This window comes from Phalangium opilio, unplaced genomic scaffold (genome assembly GCF_054372755.1).
Source record: "Phalangium opilio isolate 3A_F unplaced genomic scaffold, DU_Popi_V2 ptg000105l_1, whole genome shotgun sequence".
In the NCBI taxonomy this organism is placed as follows: Eukaryota; Metazoa; Arthropoda; class Arachnida; order Opiliones; family Phalangiidae; genus Phalangium; species Phalangium opilio.
Window position 1 is genome coordinate 3,161,949 of NW_028324207.1, and position 15,200 is coordinate 3,177,148.

The 15,200-nt window shown below is 37.4% G+C and overlaps 1 protein-coding gene across 2 annotated transcripts; it reads left to right on the forward strand.

Annotated features, from left to right (window-relative positions):
- The first annotated feature begins 4,855 nt into the window (after nucleotides 1-4,855).
- On the forward strand, nucleotides 4,856-14,884 carry LOC149625314 (uncharacterized). Of its 2 annotated transcripts, none has more exons than XM_089851744.1 (4): nucleotides 4,856-5,361; nucleotides 12,562-12,601; nucleotides 13,691-13,867; nucleotides 14,379-14,884. In XM_089851744.1, the coding sequence occupies exons 1-4, from the start codon at nucleotides 5,324-5,326 to the stop codon at nucleotides 14,616-14,618; spliced, it is 495 nt and encodes a 164-aa protein (XP_089707870.1). In that variant the 5' UTR covers nucleotides 4,856-5,323; the 3' UTR covers nucleotides 14,619-14,884. The 2 variants fall into 2 exon arrangements, with proteins under 2 accessions (XP_089707870.1, XP_089707871.1); XM_089851745.1 differs by having other exon boundaries at nucleotides 14,156-14,447.
- Nucleotides 14,885-15,200: the final 316 nt, after the last annotated feature.

The following is a 15,200-nucleotide window of genomic DNA, read 5'->3' on the forward strand; positions in this document are numbered from 1 at the left end:
TATTTTCAAAATTTTATCCCACCCGGGCCACCCACAGCAACTGAAAAAAGGCACGTGTCATGAGCTAGCCACCCGCTACCCCTTAAAAGAGAAAACAGTACACTCCAAAAGCACAGGAGATCGGAGATCCTCGGTACTTTACGGGGGTAGAGGACGGGAGAGAGGTTATTTTTTAGACCTTGCATCGGAAGGCAGGCGATTGAGTCGAAAGGGGGAAGATGTTGCCTTCAGTGCTTGGGACGGTGTAGGGTAGCTATTCTATAGCAAAAACATGACTGTTACGACTGTATACTGTAGATAATATAAATATGAATTAGTGTTTGTATGTGTATTTCACTTTCATACAGTAAAAACTTCAATTCACCCCAACTGAATAATTAGCAGAGGCTTTCGGTAAATATAAGGGGCGCTTTTAAGAAATTTTAGGAGGGGCCAGTTTTCGTCCGTTACTGGGAACACGAGTGCAGCACTCGCCCAGAGTCGCGTTTTCCACTGGCCCCAAAAACTGCCAGAGAATTGCTCTTTCTTGCTCTGAAAAATTCGGCGGAGCGACGGTCCTCGAGTGTTTTTAGCCATATCGTAGTATACGATAGGCTCTTAGTTTGACCCGAGCCGTCCGTAGTAGTAGTAGTAGTAGTAGTAGTAGTAGTAGTAGTAGTGGCCGGGGTTGTCGCTTCGTTATCGTCAGATTTTAGCTTAAAAGGAACTTTATATTACCACAACCCACCCATAGGGGTTACAGGGCTCGGTTAGAGATTTAATTTTAATTAAAATTTTTTCAGGTCAGACCCGGGAATCGAACCCGGGTCGCTGGCGTAGTAGACAAACACTCTAACCACTGAACCATAGAGACTTGATAGAAACTCCGAGTTTTTTATTATTTATTCTTATCTCTAAAATGTCGGGGTGATGTGGGGTCGGAAACTTTTGAATTTTTATCTGTGGAGTCGGATACTTATGAATTTGTATGTTTGGGGTTTTTATATTTATTTTCTTTTTATGTATGTGCTAATTAAATAGATAACGATTTTCCCCGTTTTTCGTTCTCGTTCGGTAGCTATCGTCATCTATGTTATGTTTGACTGGAACGTTTTGGCGGTTAATTCAAAAATGGGTTTAGATAGAGCTAACATAGTGTTAAATGAGCGTTATGCGTTTGATCATTTTAGCATTGCTAAAGGTAATTCGAGGGGATAATCACTAAAATGCGTAATCGCTTTAACTAAACTTTCTCTTTCAAAAGTTTCTGGGCATAAGTCCTTGTTAATTACTCTACAGCAGACGACGCTAAATGCTCATTACTCTACAGTAGACGATGCTAATTTGCCATTTCACCAACTTGAAACCTTAACTTGATATTTTTCAATAAATATAACACTATATTTATTAAAAACTTCACTAGCGGGTCTAATTTTCGTTTAATTATGTGTCTCGGTTGAAATTCTTTACTTAAGATACCTTTTTAATTTATATTTTAGATGTTTGTTTCGACCAAGGCTAAAGTTGCCTAACTTAGGATAGCGTTAGTTAATCCATGGTGAGTCTATGTAATGGGTGATTGTAAAAGCTTTGAAGGACATATTTAAAGGTAACCAGAGTCCTGACATTAATTTAAATATTTTAATTATCCACTTCTTAAGTTTAGCAGACGCCTACCAATGGTAAGTTAATTTACGACTAGCTATCAATGGTGAATTAAGCTACCAATCGTCTACCAAATTATTTAAACTTTCCCATAAAATTATGACTGACACTTGGTTTGAGCCAATATGCTCACGAACATCTTACTGAATCCTCGAATGAATGACGTTATAGAGGCAAAAAATTATTTTATAATAGATATTCTTTATTTTCTTTGGTGCGTAAGGTTTGGTAGTTTAAGATTGTTTATTGGGTGTGTTAAGTCATTAGTTTGAATAGAGAATAAAATAAAAATAAAGACGCTTCGGCTGCTGCTAATTAGGCCAGTAAAGATTTTGAATTACATTTGTAATTAAAATCAACGCTTTCCTAAGAGAAGGACAACGGTCTGTTTTTGTTCAAGATAAAAAAATGTCGGCCTACTATTTGGCGGGTGCGACATTTCGACTCGACACCGGCCATCCACGTGACACTCGTTGCCAACCGACTAATCGGGCTGAAGGTACATTCTCTTTTAATCTGAGATCTTGCGCGAGTGCGAATCTAACTGATAAGAGTTGTGATAACTAGTTCTCTCTTCATATTTGCCCTTAACTTACTGTTAAATGTTTCAGCCAATCACGTAATCAAAATGACTTCCTAGTTGTACCATGGAAGAAGTGCTCCTGGGTCTACTTGTCTTACATATGCAGGGTGTGGGTGTTGGTCATAGAGTTTGATTATGGTCAGATTTTTAAATAAAAAGGCAAAATTTTTAACGCCCTGAGTGACGATGACGTCACGGAGCGGTATTACACTGGACGTGTCTGTGTGCGTGGATTAACTAACGCTAGGGATTGTTCGTTTCCCCTAAAAGATGAAGCCCTAGCAGCGGCTACTTTCCCTTACAGGAAGTTATAAGAAAATTGGCCCAAATGTCATGCGTCCTATGACGTCAAAATTGAAATCCCGCCTAAATTAGAAGCCACCATCTTTAAAATCCGCAAAACCGATTTATTTTGACTAGAGATGGCGGTATATCTACATCCGTTTCGGTCCAATAAATTGGGGGAATGAAGAGGGAAATCAAGAAATAATTCGGAACATGTAGCTGGCTATATTAATACATTGGAAACACGGTTAGTGAACAATCCTTAGGGTTGGGCAATCCAGGCTGCGTGTGTCTGTCACCGCGTTCGCAGTTGGCTAATCGGAGCAAACGTGTTCGCAGTAAGCAATTTTTATCTTCTACTCCCATCGTTAGGATTAAGAAGTAGGCGGCAACCGGCCAGGGTTACGAGACACGTCAAGCTGTCCTGCTTCCCAATGGTAGGGCTTCCACCAAGGTTAATGCAATTGCGTCTTGCGAATACTTAGAAGAACTTCATAATAAAAGTCTGTGTGAATAGAAATCAATGTTTGAGTAGAAGCAGTTTTTGTTGAAACACTTATTTTCTCGCGTTTCTGATCATTATTAGCTTTGCTATTAGCAGGGGTATTAGTAAATTTGTCTATTGGAAGGGCAATGAAAAGTACTACGTTGCAACATTAACAGTTTTGATCAAAGGCTTAGAGGAAAGTTCAAATTTTTGTGTGTTTTCTTGCGTTCTAATTAAGTTGCAAACCACGGACTTATGCTCTTTTGGTTTGTTCATTAAAAACAAATTACACTGCGTATAAACCTCTTTACCCGACATTTTGATTAAAAAATAAGGCACTTGATTAAATTTTCACTTCTGGTTAATCCCTACAAGCAGAGCAGACTGCCATTATTACAAAGACTAAAAGAGACACTTTCCCACAGTATATTTTTAGTCTGTGTATAAACAAAGCTTCTTGTAGCAATCGCTAGGTAGCGTATTCAAAGCTCACTCTTGAATCAGTCCAATCAGAGATGACTGTATTTCTAACAGGGGGCTATAAAATACGGCGCCTAAGGAGGGGAAACAGAGAACTTGCCTCTAGCGTTAGAGGAATATGTCTCCGATAATTTCGGTTTATGTATTTCTGTTAATATCAATTAAAGTTATTCAATAATTTAAGAAAACCTCTTAATTGCGTCTCGACTCGGAGAGGTTATTTTTGGATTCCCAACTTGTTTCTTTTAGCTCGAAGCATACCTTATCAAAGACCATTTCCAAAACCTTCATTGGTGGAAAACCAGAACCGAAAAAATATCTGTCCAACCGAACGGCAATGCCGCCATGCAATTGCCGTGAAATATTTCCGATGAACTTCTTTCCATCGTATTCCGTTCTGATTTTTCCGCCCAGTAAGAAGTTTTAATCGAAACTTTAATTACCGGTATGCTAGCTATTTTTTCCTGATATTGAACCATCATTACCAAAGCCATTATTGCAGCTTTTCGCATGTAAACCGAGATTATATCCCTGTCTTTAAATTAAGGACCATTTTCAGTCAACTTTTTTGACGGGCTTCCGAAGACAGAAAAATAAATCGAAATCGAAAAGCCGCAACTCGGATCGTTTTCAAACAAGCATCAAATGAATAAAATTGACTAAAGAGGGCGTAACTCAATTACTTTTACTTTAATCGTATAAAACTTAACGAAAATAAGAAGCAAATATCAAACTCTTTTAGATATCCGCTTCTTGAACTGAATTTGAAGCTTGTTTGAAAACCATCTACAATTTGTGTTCCTGCCTTTGACTGAACATTACTTCAGACGCAGAGGCTTATTTTTTGATCAAAAAAATCTTGATTGAAAATGCGTCTTTAGAAATAAACTTTTTAACTTCAAGGCGTCGTAACGCTGTCGAGTTTCTATAGTTTTGATTTCGCAAATGTGCGTGCAAAACTAAGTGGACTTTTTAAATGACTTTAATAACACACTCCGTGATTGCTTCTCGCGTATGCCATCATTTTAAAAAAGGAATCATTCCAACTTGGCGTCGGGGGGGGGGGGCAGCCTCTTAGCGTAGCCAGTGAACAAGTCTGCACCCTCGCTTGTGCAAAAATTATGACGCGTAATCTTTAAAAGCCTATTCTTGACAGCGCTAGAATTATAGCGCGTAATTCGTAATAGGTGGACCGGGAATCTGAGAGTGATTGGCTCTTCGGTTGGCGCTGTTAATCCAAGTTTTTTCTCGTGATAAGAAAGTAACGTTTTAACTAAATGGTGTCGAAACACTATTAAGGCTCTGTTTTGATAGGATCATGATGACAACAAAATGAGAATGCGGATATAATTGGACTCTTCGGTCGATTCCGGTGGTAAAACTCGTTTTGACTTCTCATGGTGAGGGCACGCTGTAGATTCGATCATTTTGTGTCTCTAAATCGGAGCATAAATTCGCTGTTGGACAAGGTGCTTCTATTTGCTTAACATATGGAAGAAGAGGTCTATAACGTAAGCGTACTCAGTTTCTCTGGTAAGGTAAGTTATCAAAATCTGAAAACGTTTTAGTTGTGAATACTCTTAAAGATAGTGTTCGTTGTGACGTAAACTTGACGCTGTAAGATTGTCGAAATAGTCGATTATTGCCTCGGAGTTTTTTGAGTTTGAAGAAATTGCGCATTGAGTTTCCGTGTTCCAGACTATAGTTGTGAACTTTATGATAACATATTAAATTTAATCCTCTTATTTGAATGAAATTTAAAATTTTTTAAATAAACTTTAATTGCGTGATAAATTTTAATTTCCTAGCCGCTTTGGGATTTACCTGAATACTCTGTCCACAGAATGACTTATTACATATTTGAAAATAACAAACATCTCCGGTAAAGTATGCCAGGTAACCGTTAACCAAGAGCAAATACAGGTGGAGTACAATTCTCAGCTGTTAATAATTGCCTTGAATACGCGTCTAACCAAAAACCAATTCTATGAGAGCGGTAGCTCTCTTAGGTAAGACTTCATACTGCCTCTAATGTATAAGGATGGTTTTTTGATTGGCCGTAACCTTTTTCGTATTGTGTTTGCTGCTTTGAAATTTTGACAGTGGGCCCAAATTTTGTAGTTAAAATTTCAAAGAGATCCATCTAATAGTTAATTTTATAGAAAAATAAAGTTGCTAAGGGGGGATTTCATTTCCATAAAATTAATCACAGATTTTGACGAAAAACTGGAAAATCTCCCTAGAAATAACATGGGAAATATTCCAAACTTAACCATTTTGTCTATACCCTTACAAAAATAACTATACATTTGATACATTTGAAAACGGTCTTAAATGGAAGCCCCATTATCATAATTGGCGCCTATTTTTTCATTAAGAAAAATTAAGTTTAAGTATTGTTTTTCATAGTTTTAATTACATGCTCTGACTTACGTGGTTCACCCTGAAGCTGTGGAACTTACGACTTTGTAGTTTAGAAAGCCACTCTTGGATTTTCGTCGTTTTATCGCGGATATAGTCAAATTCTTAGAGCAAATAGCTAGCTTAAAGGACATTTTAACTATTGCCTATCCAACTAGTTCAGTTGCGAAGTACAGATTAAGGCTAATTAAACTGGATTACCAATAAAAGATAAGTAAACTTGATTACCTTTTAAAGATATATAAACTAGATTATCAGTTAAAGATAATTAAACTAGATTACCAATTAGAGGTAATTAAACTAGATTACCAATTAGAGGTAATTAAACTAGATTACCAATTAGAGGTAATTAAATTATATTACCAATTAGAGGTAATTAAATTAAATTACCAATTAGAGGTAATTAAATTATATTACCAATTAGAGGTAATTAAATTATATTACCAATTAGAGGTAATTAAATTAAATTACCAATTAGAGGTAATTAAATTATATAACCAATTAGAGGTAATTAAATTAAATTACCAATTATAGGTACTTAAATTAAATTACCAATTAGAGGTAATTAAATTAAATTACCAATTAGAGGTAATTAAATGAAATTACCAATTAGAGGTAATTAAATTAGATTACCAATTAGAGGAAATTAAATTAAATTACCAATTAGAGGTAATTAAATTAGATTACCAATTAGAGGAAATTAAATTAGATTACCAATTAAAGGTAATTAAACTAGATTAGCAATTAAAGTTAATTAAACTATATTACCGACGGCTGGTAATTAAGCTAGATTACCGGCGACTAGTGATTCAGCTAGATTACCGACGTTTGGTGATTAAGCTAGATTACCGACGACTGGTGATTAAGCTAGATTACCGACGACTGGCGATTAAGCTAGATTACCGACGACTGGCGATTAAGCTAGATTACCGACGACTGGTAATCAAGCTAGATTGCCGACGACGGGTGATTAGGCTAGATTACCGACGACTGGCGATTAAGCTAGATTACCGACGACTGGCGATTAAGCTAGATTACCGACGACTGGCGATTAAGCTAGATTACCGACGACTGGTAATCAAGCTAGATTACCGACGACGGGTGATTAGGCTAGATTACCGACGACGGGCGATTAGGCTAGATTACCGACGACTGGCGATTAAGCTAGATTACCGACGACTGGTGATTAAGCTAGATTACCGACGACTGGCGACTAAGCTAGATTACCGACGACTGGTAATTAAGCTAGATTACCGACGACTGGTAATTAAGCTAGATTACCGACGACTGTTAATTAAGCTAGATTACCGACGACTGTTAATTAAGCTAGATTACCGACGACTGTTAATTAAGCTAGATTACCGACGACTGGTAATTAAGCTAGATTACCGACGACTGTTAATTAAGCTAGATTACCGACGACGGGTGATTAAGCTAGATTACCGACGACTGGCGATTGAGCTAGATTACCGACGACTGGTAATTAAGCTAGATTACCGACGACTGGTGATTAAGCTAGATTACCGAAGACGGGTGATTAAGCTAGATTACCGACGACTGGCGATTGAGCTAGATTACCGACGACTGGTGATTAAGCTAGATTACCGACGACTGGCGATTAAGCTAGATTACCGACGACTGGCGATTGAGCTAGATTACCGACGACTGGTGATTAAGCTAGATTACCGACGACTGGCGACTAAGCTAGATTACCGACGACTGATAATTAAGCTAGATTACCGACGACTGGTAATTAAGCTAGATTACGGACGACTGGTAATTAAGCTAGATTACCGACGACTGTTAATTAAGCTAGATTACCGACGACTGGTAATTAAGCTAGATTACCGACGACTGGTGATTAAGCTAGATTACCGACGACTGGTGATTAAGCTAGATTACCGACGACTGGTGATTAAGCTAGATTACCGACGACTGGCGACTAATCTTGATTACCGACGACTGGTAATTAAGCTAGATTACCGACGACTGTTAATTAAGCTAGATTACCGACGACTGGTAATTAAGCTAGATTACCGACGACTGGTAATTAAGCTAGATTACCGACGACTGGTGATTTAGCTAGATTACCGACGACTGGCGATTAAGCTAGATTACCGACGACTGGTAATTAGGCTAGATAACCGACGTCTGTTAATTAAGCTAGATTACTGACCACTGTTAATTAAGCTAGATTACTGACGACTGTTAATAAAGCTAGATTACCGACGTTTGGTGATTAAGCTAGATTACCGACGACTGGTAATTAAGCTAGATTACCGACGACTGGCGATTGAGCTAGATTACCGACGACTGGTAATTGAGCTAGATTACCGACGACTGGTAATTAAGCTAGATTACCGACGACTGGTAATTAAGCTAGATTACCGACGACTGGTAATTAAGCTAGATTACCGACGACTGGTAATTAAGCTAGATTACCGACGACTGATAATTAAGCTAGATTACCGATGACTGGTAATTAAGCTAGATTACGGACGATTGGTAATTAAGCTAGATTAACGATGACTGGTAATTAAGCTAGATTACGGACGATTGGAAATTAAGCTAGATTATCGATGACTGGTAATTAAGCTAGATTACGGACGATTGGTAATTAAGCTAGATTAACGACGACTGGTAATTAAGCCGGATTACCGACGACTGGCAATTAAGCTGGATTACCGACGACTGGTAATTAAGACCGATTACCGACGACTGGTAATTAAGCCCCAATTACCGACAACAGGTAATTAAGCCAGAATACCGACAACTGGTAATTAAGCCCGAATACCTACAACTGGTAATTAAGCCCGAATACCGACAACTGGTTATTAAGCCCGAATACCGACGACTGGTTATTAAGCCCGAATACCGAGGACTGGTAATTAATTTAGATTACGCGCGACGCCGTAGGACTTTTTTTCTCCTATGGTTTCTAATAGGGATGGCGGTTTTCGGAAAATTCCGAAACCGGTATTTGACGATGTCAAATCCGGAATTTACCGGAATTCCGGAATCTTTTTACACTCCGAAAAATCCCGGAATCAATCCGGTTTCAATTCCGGAACCAAACCGCATTGATTCCGGAATCAATACGGTTTCAATTCCGGAATCAATACGGTTTCAATTCCGGAATCAAAACGGTTTCAATTCCGGAATCAAAACTGTTTCAATTCCGGAATCAAAACTGTTTCAATTCCGGAATCAAACCGGCTTCAATTCCGGAATCAAACCGGCTTCAATTCCGGAATCAAACCGGCTTCAATTTCGGAATCAAACCGGCTTCAATTTCGGAATCAAAACCAAAATTACACCGACACGCAATCCGGAATTTAACCGATATCAAAACCGGAGCTATTAACATTAACTATATAGCTATAACTTACATTAGCTATATAACTTGTACTATATAACTGTACTTGAGCCTGGTTCGCTCCCGTCTTGTGTTTGGCTGGGTTGCTTGGGGGAGTTGTGCCCAATATCTTCGTGATAAGATAGAGGGTGTACAAAGAAAATTTGTGCAGTATAGCTACTACAATTTCTTTCAGAACCTTGAATACCACTATGACACGTTGCTAACATTCTTCGAGCTACCAACTATAGCACATTACTGCACTCTGATAGATTTTAAATTTATTTTCAAGTTACTTCATAACATTATTCCTCTTCCCATGTTGTTGGCAAGGTTAAATATTTGTGTTCCACGGGTTTGGCGTAATAATCCTGACACATTTTACATAAAGGGAACATACTTAAATCCTATTAACAGAATGCAAAAGTCTTGCAATATCCTAGGTACTAAACTCGATATATTTTCCATAACTTTGAAACAAATCAAATAACTCTAAATTCACTCCCTCATTTTTTTCTTAAAACAAAAACAAATTATAATGCCTATTTATTTGTTAAGATATGTATTTTTTGTATAATTCATTCATAGTTTGTTAATTTCTCTATTACTCACGTGCATGATCTCAATTTTTGCTACATTTGTATATTGGATACACATTATCAATGTCTATATTCTCGTGAACTCTTTGTAGTTTTTTATATAGACAATAAATATTTATTTCATTTCATAACTAATTTAGGCAAGGAAAATAAATTTTGTTAAATTATGGACTGACAAATAGGCTAAACACCATTAGCTATTATTGTATATTGTTGAGTTTGTTTCCCACGGTGGAATTTAGAATTTTGTTTTTATTATTTTATCACGAAAGAGAGCCAATCCGCCTCTCTTATACACCGACTTCCTAACAAAATTAAAGTTGAATGTGACGCCACGAATAGCATGACGCCAATCTCCCCCTTGTCACGGACTGTCACAAATTCAGAAACTCCCCCCCCCCTTAAGAGTTTGACGCCGATTATGGAAGGTTTCCATTTGTATTATTTGAAGAGATGAAGATTGAAGACAATAGTGGTGTGTCTTACTCTTGATTCTTGAGTAATGTTGGCTGAAAACATTCCGTATGAGCCGGAATTCCGTACAAACCGGTATTCCGTATGATCCGGTATTCCGTTCAAACCGGTATTCCGTATGATCCGGTATTCCGTTCAAACCGGTATTCCGTATGATCCGGTATTCCGTTCAAACCGGTATCCCGTATGATCCGCAATTCCGTACAAACCGGTATCCCGTATGATCCGGAATTCCGTACAAACCGGTATCCCGTATGATCCGGAATTCCGTACAAACCGGTATCCCGTATGATCCGGAATTCCGTACAAACCGGTATTCCGTATGATACGGAATTCCGGTTTTCAACTTGGAAAATTCCGTACCGGAATTTTTTGGAAAATTCCGGATATGTTCCGGAATTCCGGAATTTTTCCCATCCCTAGTTTCTAAACAATTTCAATTAATATTAAGACTGAAGTAACAGATATTAATCAAAACTGTCATTGTAGACAAAGACGGGAAAGTGTAAAAGATAAGTGTAGAAAATTAATTGTCTAAAGTAACAGATATTCAAATTTTCACTTTTGAAGACATGATTATAAAAGATCAATTATTTAAAAAAAATTCTTATCTTACTTTTTTTTCACCAAAATTTCATTTGCCCAAAATATTTTTCACCACTTTTTACCCAAGTATTTTTTCTCAATAGTAGTTCAAGAGAAATGCCACCTACAAGAGTTTAAGGGACTTGATACTAGGTTTTACTTTCGACTAACATTTTCTTTTAGGAGATTCAAATACTTGGATATCTGAAAAGATTTCGCTTGAAGAGTTTACGCGTACTATTTTTGAAATGATGCGCATGTTTCATGTTAAAATATTTTACTTAAGTAATTTTGGTGAAAAAAAGTAAGATAACAATTTTTTTTAAATAATTGATGTTTTATAATCATGTCTTCAAAGGTGAAAATTTGAATATCTGTTACTTTAGACAATTAATTTTCTACACTTATCTTTTACACTTTCCCGTCTTTGTCTACAATGACAGTTTTGATTAATTTAATCTTGTCCGTACACTTTAAGAAATTAGCGTAAAATTAACCGAAGCGAAATGATACCGAAAACGCTAAGAGTTTCCATTAAATTAACGGTTTGTTGTGTATAAAATTTACGGTTCCGTTCTTCTCCAAAAAGATCATGGTGGCAATTTGATCCGTGAAAGGGCTAATGGTAAACGGGTTGTATAGATACAGAGTTTTATTCTTTTTTTATGGTGCGCATTCACTTTCAGTGCGTCTAGCCACAAATCAAATTTGGTGTTATTTAACGTTAACAGTCATGTTGACAAACTAAGAACTCGTTGAGGTTAAACGAGACGATAGTGTTTACACTGCAAACCAGTTGTGAATGTAGTTATGAGTATATAGGGTAAATAGCTGAAAATTTATACACTTCATTTCCTGTTTTTTTCCCCATTGACTGATTTCCATGAGTCCAAGATTTATCCTTATTGGATGTAAAATGTCGTCTGCTTTACTGTATATTCGCTATGATTGGAATGCTGCTTCAATAACTCGTAAATTTTTACTTGAAAAAGGAGAAATAATTCCATATCTAGGTAAATAAAATAAGTTTGTAGTAGTTGACCTCTTGACTCGGAGAGGTAATAATTTGGTTTTTCCAACTTGTTTATTAATTTATATAGGCTGTGTTGCTGTTATTTATTATAGTTGTCGTTGACCCTTCAATCGGTTGTTGTTATCAGTTTTTAGCTACGACTCTATGAATGTGAAAGACATTTCAGATTATGATCTGTGAGTGTGTATGTTGGATAGACGAAAAGACCTTTTTAGCTAGGCGTGGTAAGATATTAATGTACCCCCAACTGTTGGGTAATCTCGAATATTACCTTAGCGAAAGAGAAAACGCGAATAATGTGCTACATTAGCACATACGAAACTAACACGCCCTCCCCACCCTCAACCACACGTAGCTAATACGGAATTTTTAAGTGACTTGTCTTCATAACGGTTCTTATTTTACCCTCACTTGGAAATAAATTTCAACGTTATCTCTATGGGAAAATTTAATCTTTCTCACCAAAAAGTCGGATTAATTTTATGGTTTCTAAATTCACCCTTAGAAAACATGATTTTCGATGAAATTTGTTCAAGGTTTATAGTGGGATTCTCGCCCTTGGTTTTGCTCTTGGTGTTGTAAAAGACGCTTTCATAATTGAGCTTATATTTTAAGGTACATACACGTGAATAATGGTAATGAAGATTCCTTTGAGGTTTGTCACTATAAATAAAACATTTTAGCCCTAAGTTTGAAACAAGTGCCCCACCAACGGTTTCATTATGTGCTATTCAAGTTACCAAGCAAGCCTAATCCAGTTAAGAGACGAAAATTTGAAAATTTGCGCATCTCCCGCTGCGCAGGCTGTCTTTAACTTCTGCAAATCTCGTTAGGAGAATATGTAACCAGAGCGCGCTATTGATGTCGAAATTGCTACAAGCAACGCCTCGACTAAAAAACTTAGCGCTCAAATATTGTACTTATGCGTGAATTGAAAAATTATATTCTCACTTCGCTGATCGATTAAACTTTAAAAAGTGCTTGAAGGGTTGAAGAGAGGAACTGGGTAAACTTAAGTCCACCGACTGCACTAGAGCACTCTGGGCCAGTTTTCGTCCGTTACTGGGAACACGAGTGCAGCACTCGCCCAGAGTCGCGTTTTCCACTGGCCCCAAAAACTGCCAGAGAATTGCTCTTTCTTGCTCTGAAAAATTCGGCGGAGCGACGGTCCTCGAGAGTTTTTACGTTCTTTTATATTAGTTCGGTTTCTTTCACTCTTAACTAATTATAATGGCTGGTTCTTTCGAGTGTTAATTAAGAATGAGAAACAACAACCACGTTGCTTGGGTGCCATATTTGTTCTAAGGTTTATTGTAGCCTGCTATGACTAGTTCGTTAGCGACCCCTAGCGACGAGTAATACAAAACAATTTGACCCGCAAAGTTTAAATAAGTAAAATACATAAGAAGAGTGACGTAGTAGCGTGTTAGATCTTGTTCCACTGACGAATCGTTCTCCGCCAAAACTCTAGTAGGTGAAATCTTCTCAACCTGAGAGCACTCTAGTTTTCTTGACAAGGCCCATTTAAAATGGATGGTCCAGCTTTGCTTGGAAATTCAGAGGTAAAATGGTAGAGAATACATTTCAGGCAACATGAAAATCGTTTAAAAGCGAGGCGTTATTTTTCATTAACCTTTTTTCATTTCACTGTATAATTTTAAAGCGAATGAGTTCAACTTGTTTCAACCCTTCATGCTCCCATTAAGGGCCAACTACAAACTGTTTATCTCATACGCATTTCCAGAAAGCGAACCTGGTAGCAATTCCAATGAGTTACGAATTTGGAATGCGAAACATAATGTCCTCAAAATTCACAGTGCCATTCATGTACGCCCATCAAAGATTACTGTCTGCCAAAAATCTGACGTTCAACGCTGCTCCAGTCGGAGCCTTCGACGATTTAAAAACTATTTCCATTGGTGTGAGTCTAGAGAGTTTTGTACCGTCTACAAATACTAAATAAACATATCCTTTAGTTTGTGGGCTGCTAGGAGCCTCCAGCTATAGGGTGGTGTAACCAAAAATCTGATAAGACTTCATGAAAGTCTTATCAGACTTTTGTGTAACATGATTACACCGCGATATTGAAATCGTTCCCTACATAAAAGCTATGACCAAACGTAACGTAACAATTAGAGCTAAGAAATATCAAACTCAGATTTAGTCGTCGAGGAACGAGTTACAATTCGGGGAAAACATTTTCCTTCAGTTCCAAATTATCTGCTGTTCGTGTAATGATGTAGAATGGAGTGTATATAAAAAATGTAGAATTTTCTCTTCGTGTAAAGCTGGAGAACGTACATCTTTAAGTATGTGAAGCGTATCCAAGATCTCTGTTGTTAGTGCCCTTTGCTTGAGAGCCATCTAGTAATTACGTCTATTTTTTGGCAACTTAATTCATAATCGTTTCTTCTCTGAAAACACTTTTTCAGGTTTGGAGCGGGTTGCTTTGCGTCATGGGAGTCTTAGCGATGATTGATATCATTCACAAGCGAGTGAAGAGAGATCCAGGATCAATGTTGTCCGTCGCTGCTCAAAAACTCTTTCTTTATTTTGGAGCCATTTTGGGAAAAGGTAGAGTTTCAAGAGTCGAACAATTTATCGGGCCTGGACGGGCCGGGTCGGGCTTTTCAAATTTTGGAAATTTAAGGCAGTTAGTTACAAAATTTTAAAGCGCGCGCCCTGATTCCTACGCCAAACAGAGCCGCGGTGGTCTAGTGTGACGTCACACAAGCGAGTTGTTGGAGAGAGAAACAAGTTGGGAAAACCAAAATATTACCTCTCCGAGTCAAGAGGTCTACTACTACAAACTTATTTACCTAGATATGGAATTATTTCTCTTTTTTGAAGTAAAAATTTACGAAATATTGAAGCAGTATTCCAAGCATAGCGAATAATACAGTAAAGCAGACGACATTTTACATCCAATAAGGATAAATCTTGGACTCATGGAAATCAGTCAATGGGGAAAAAAACAGGAAATGAAGTGTATAAATTTTGGAGAGATATAACCTTAATGTGTTGTCTACGCTTCAGCTATTTACCCTATATACTCATAACTACATTCTTAACTGGTTTGCAGTGTAAACACTATCGTCTCGTCTCACCTCAATAATATTCTTAGTTTGCCAACATGAATGTTAACGTTAAATGATACCAAAGTTAAATTGTAGCTAGACGCACTAATAGACAATGCGCACCATAAAGAGAATAAAAAGTCTGTAGCTACTACCCGTTTACCATTAGCCCTTTTA

Excerpts from the sequence above, each read along its gene's own strand:
- LOC149625314 (XM_089851744.1), top strand. The coding sequence starts at position 5,324 with ATGACTTATTACATATTTGAAAATAACAAACATCTCCG. Across the intron at positions 5,362-12,561 it reads GAAAATAACAAACATCTCCG|GTACATACACGTGAATAATG; the intron begins GTAAAGTATGCC and ends TTATATTTTAAG. Across the intron at positions 12,602-13,690 it reads GTAATGAAGATTCCTTTGAG|AAAGCGAACCTGGTAGCAAT; the intron begins GTTTGTCACTAT and ends ACGCATTTCCAG.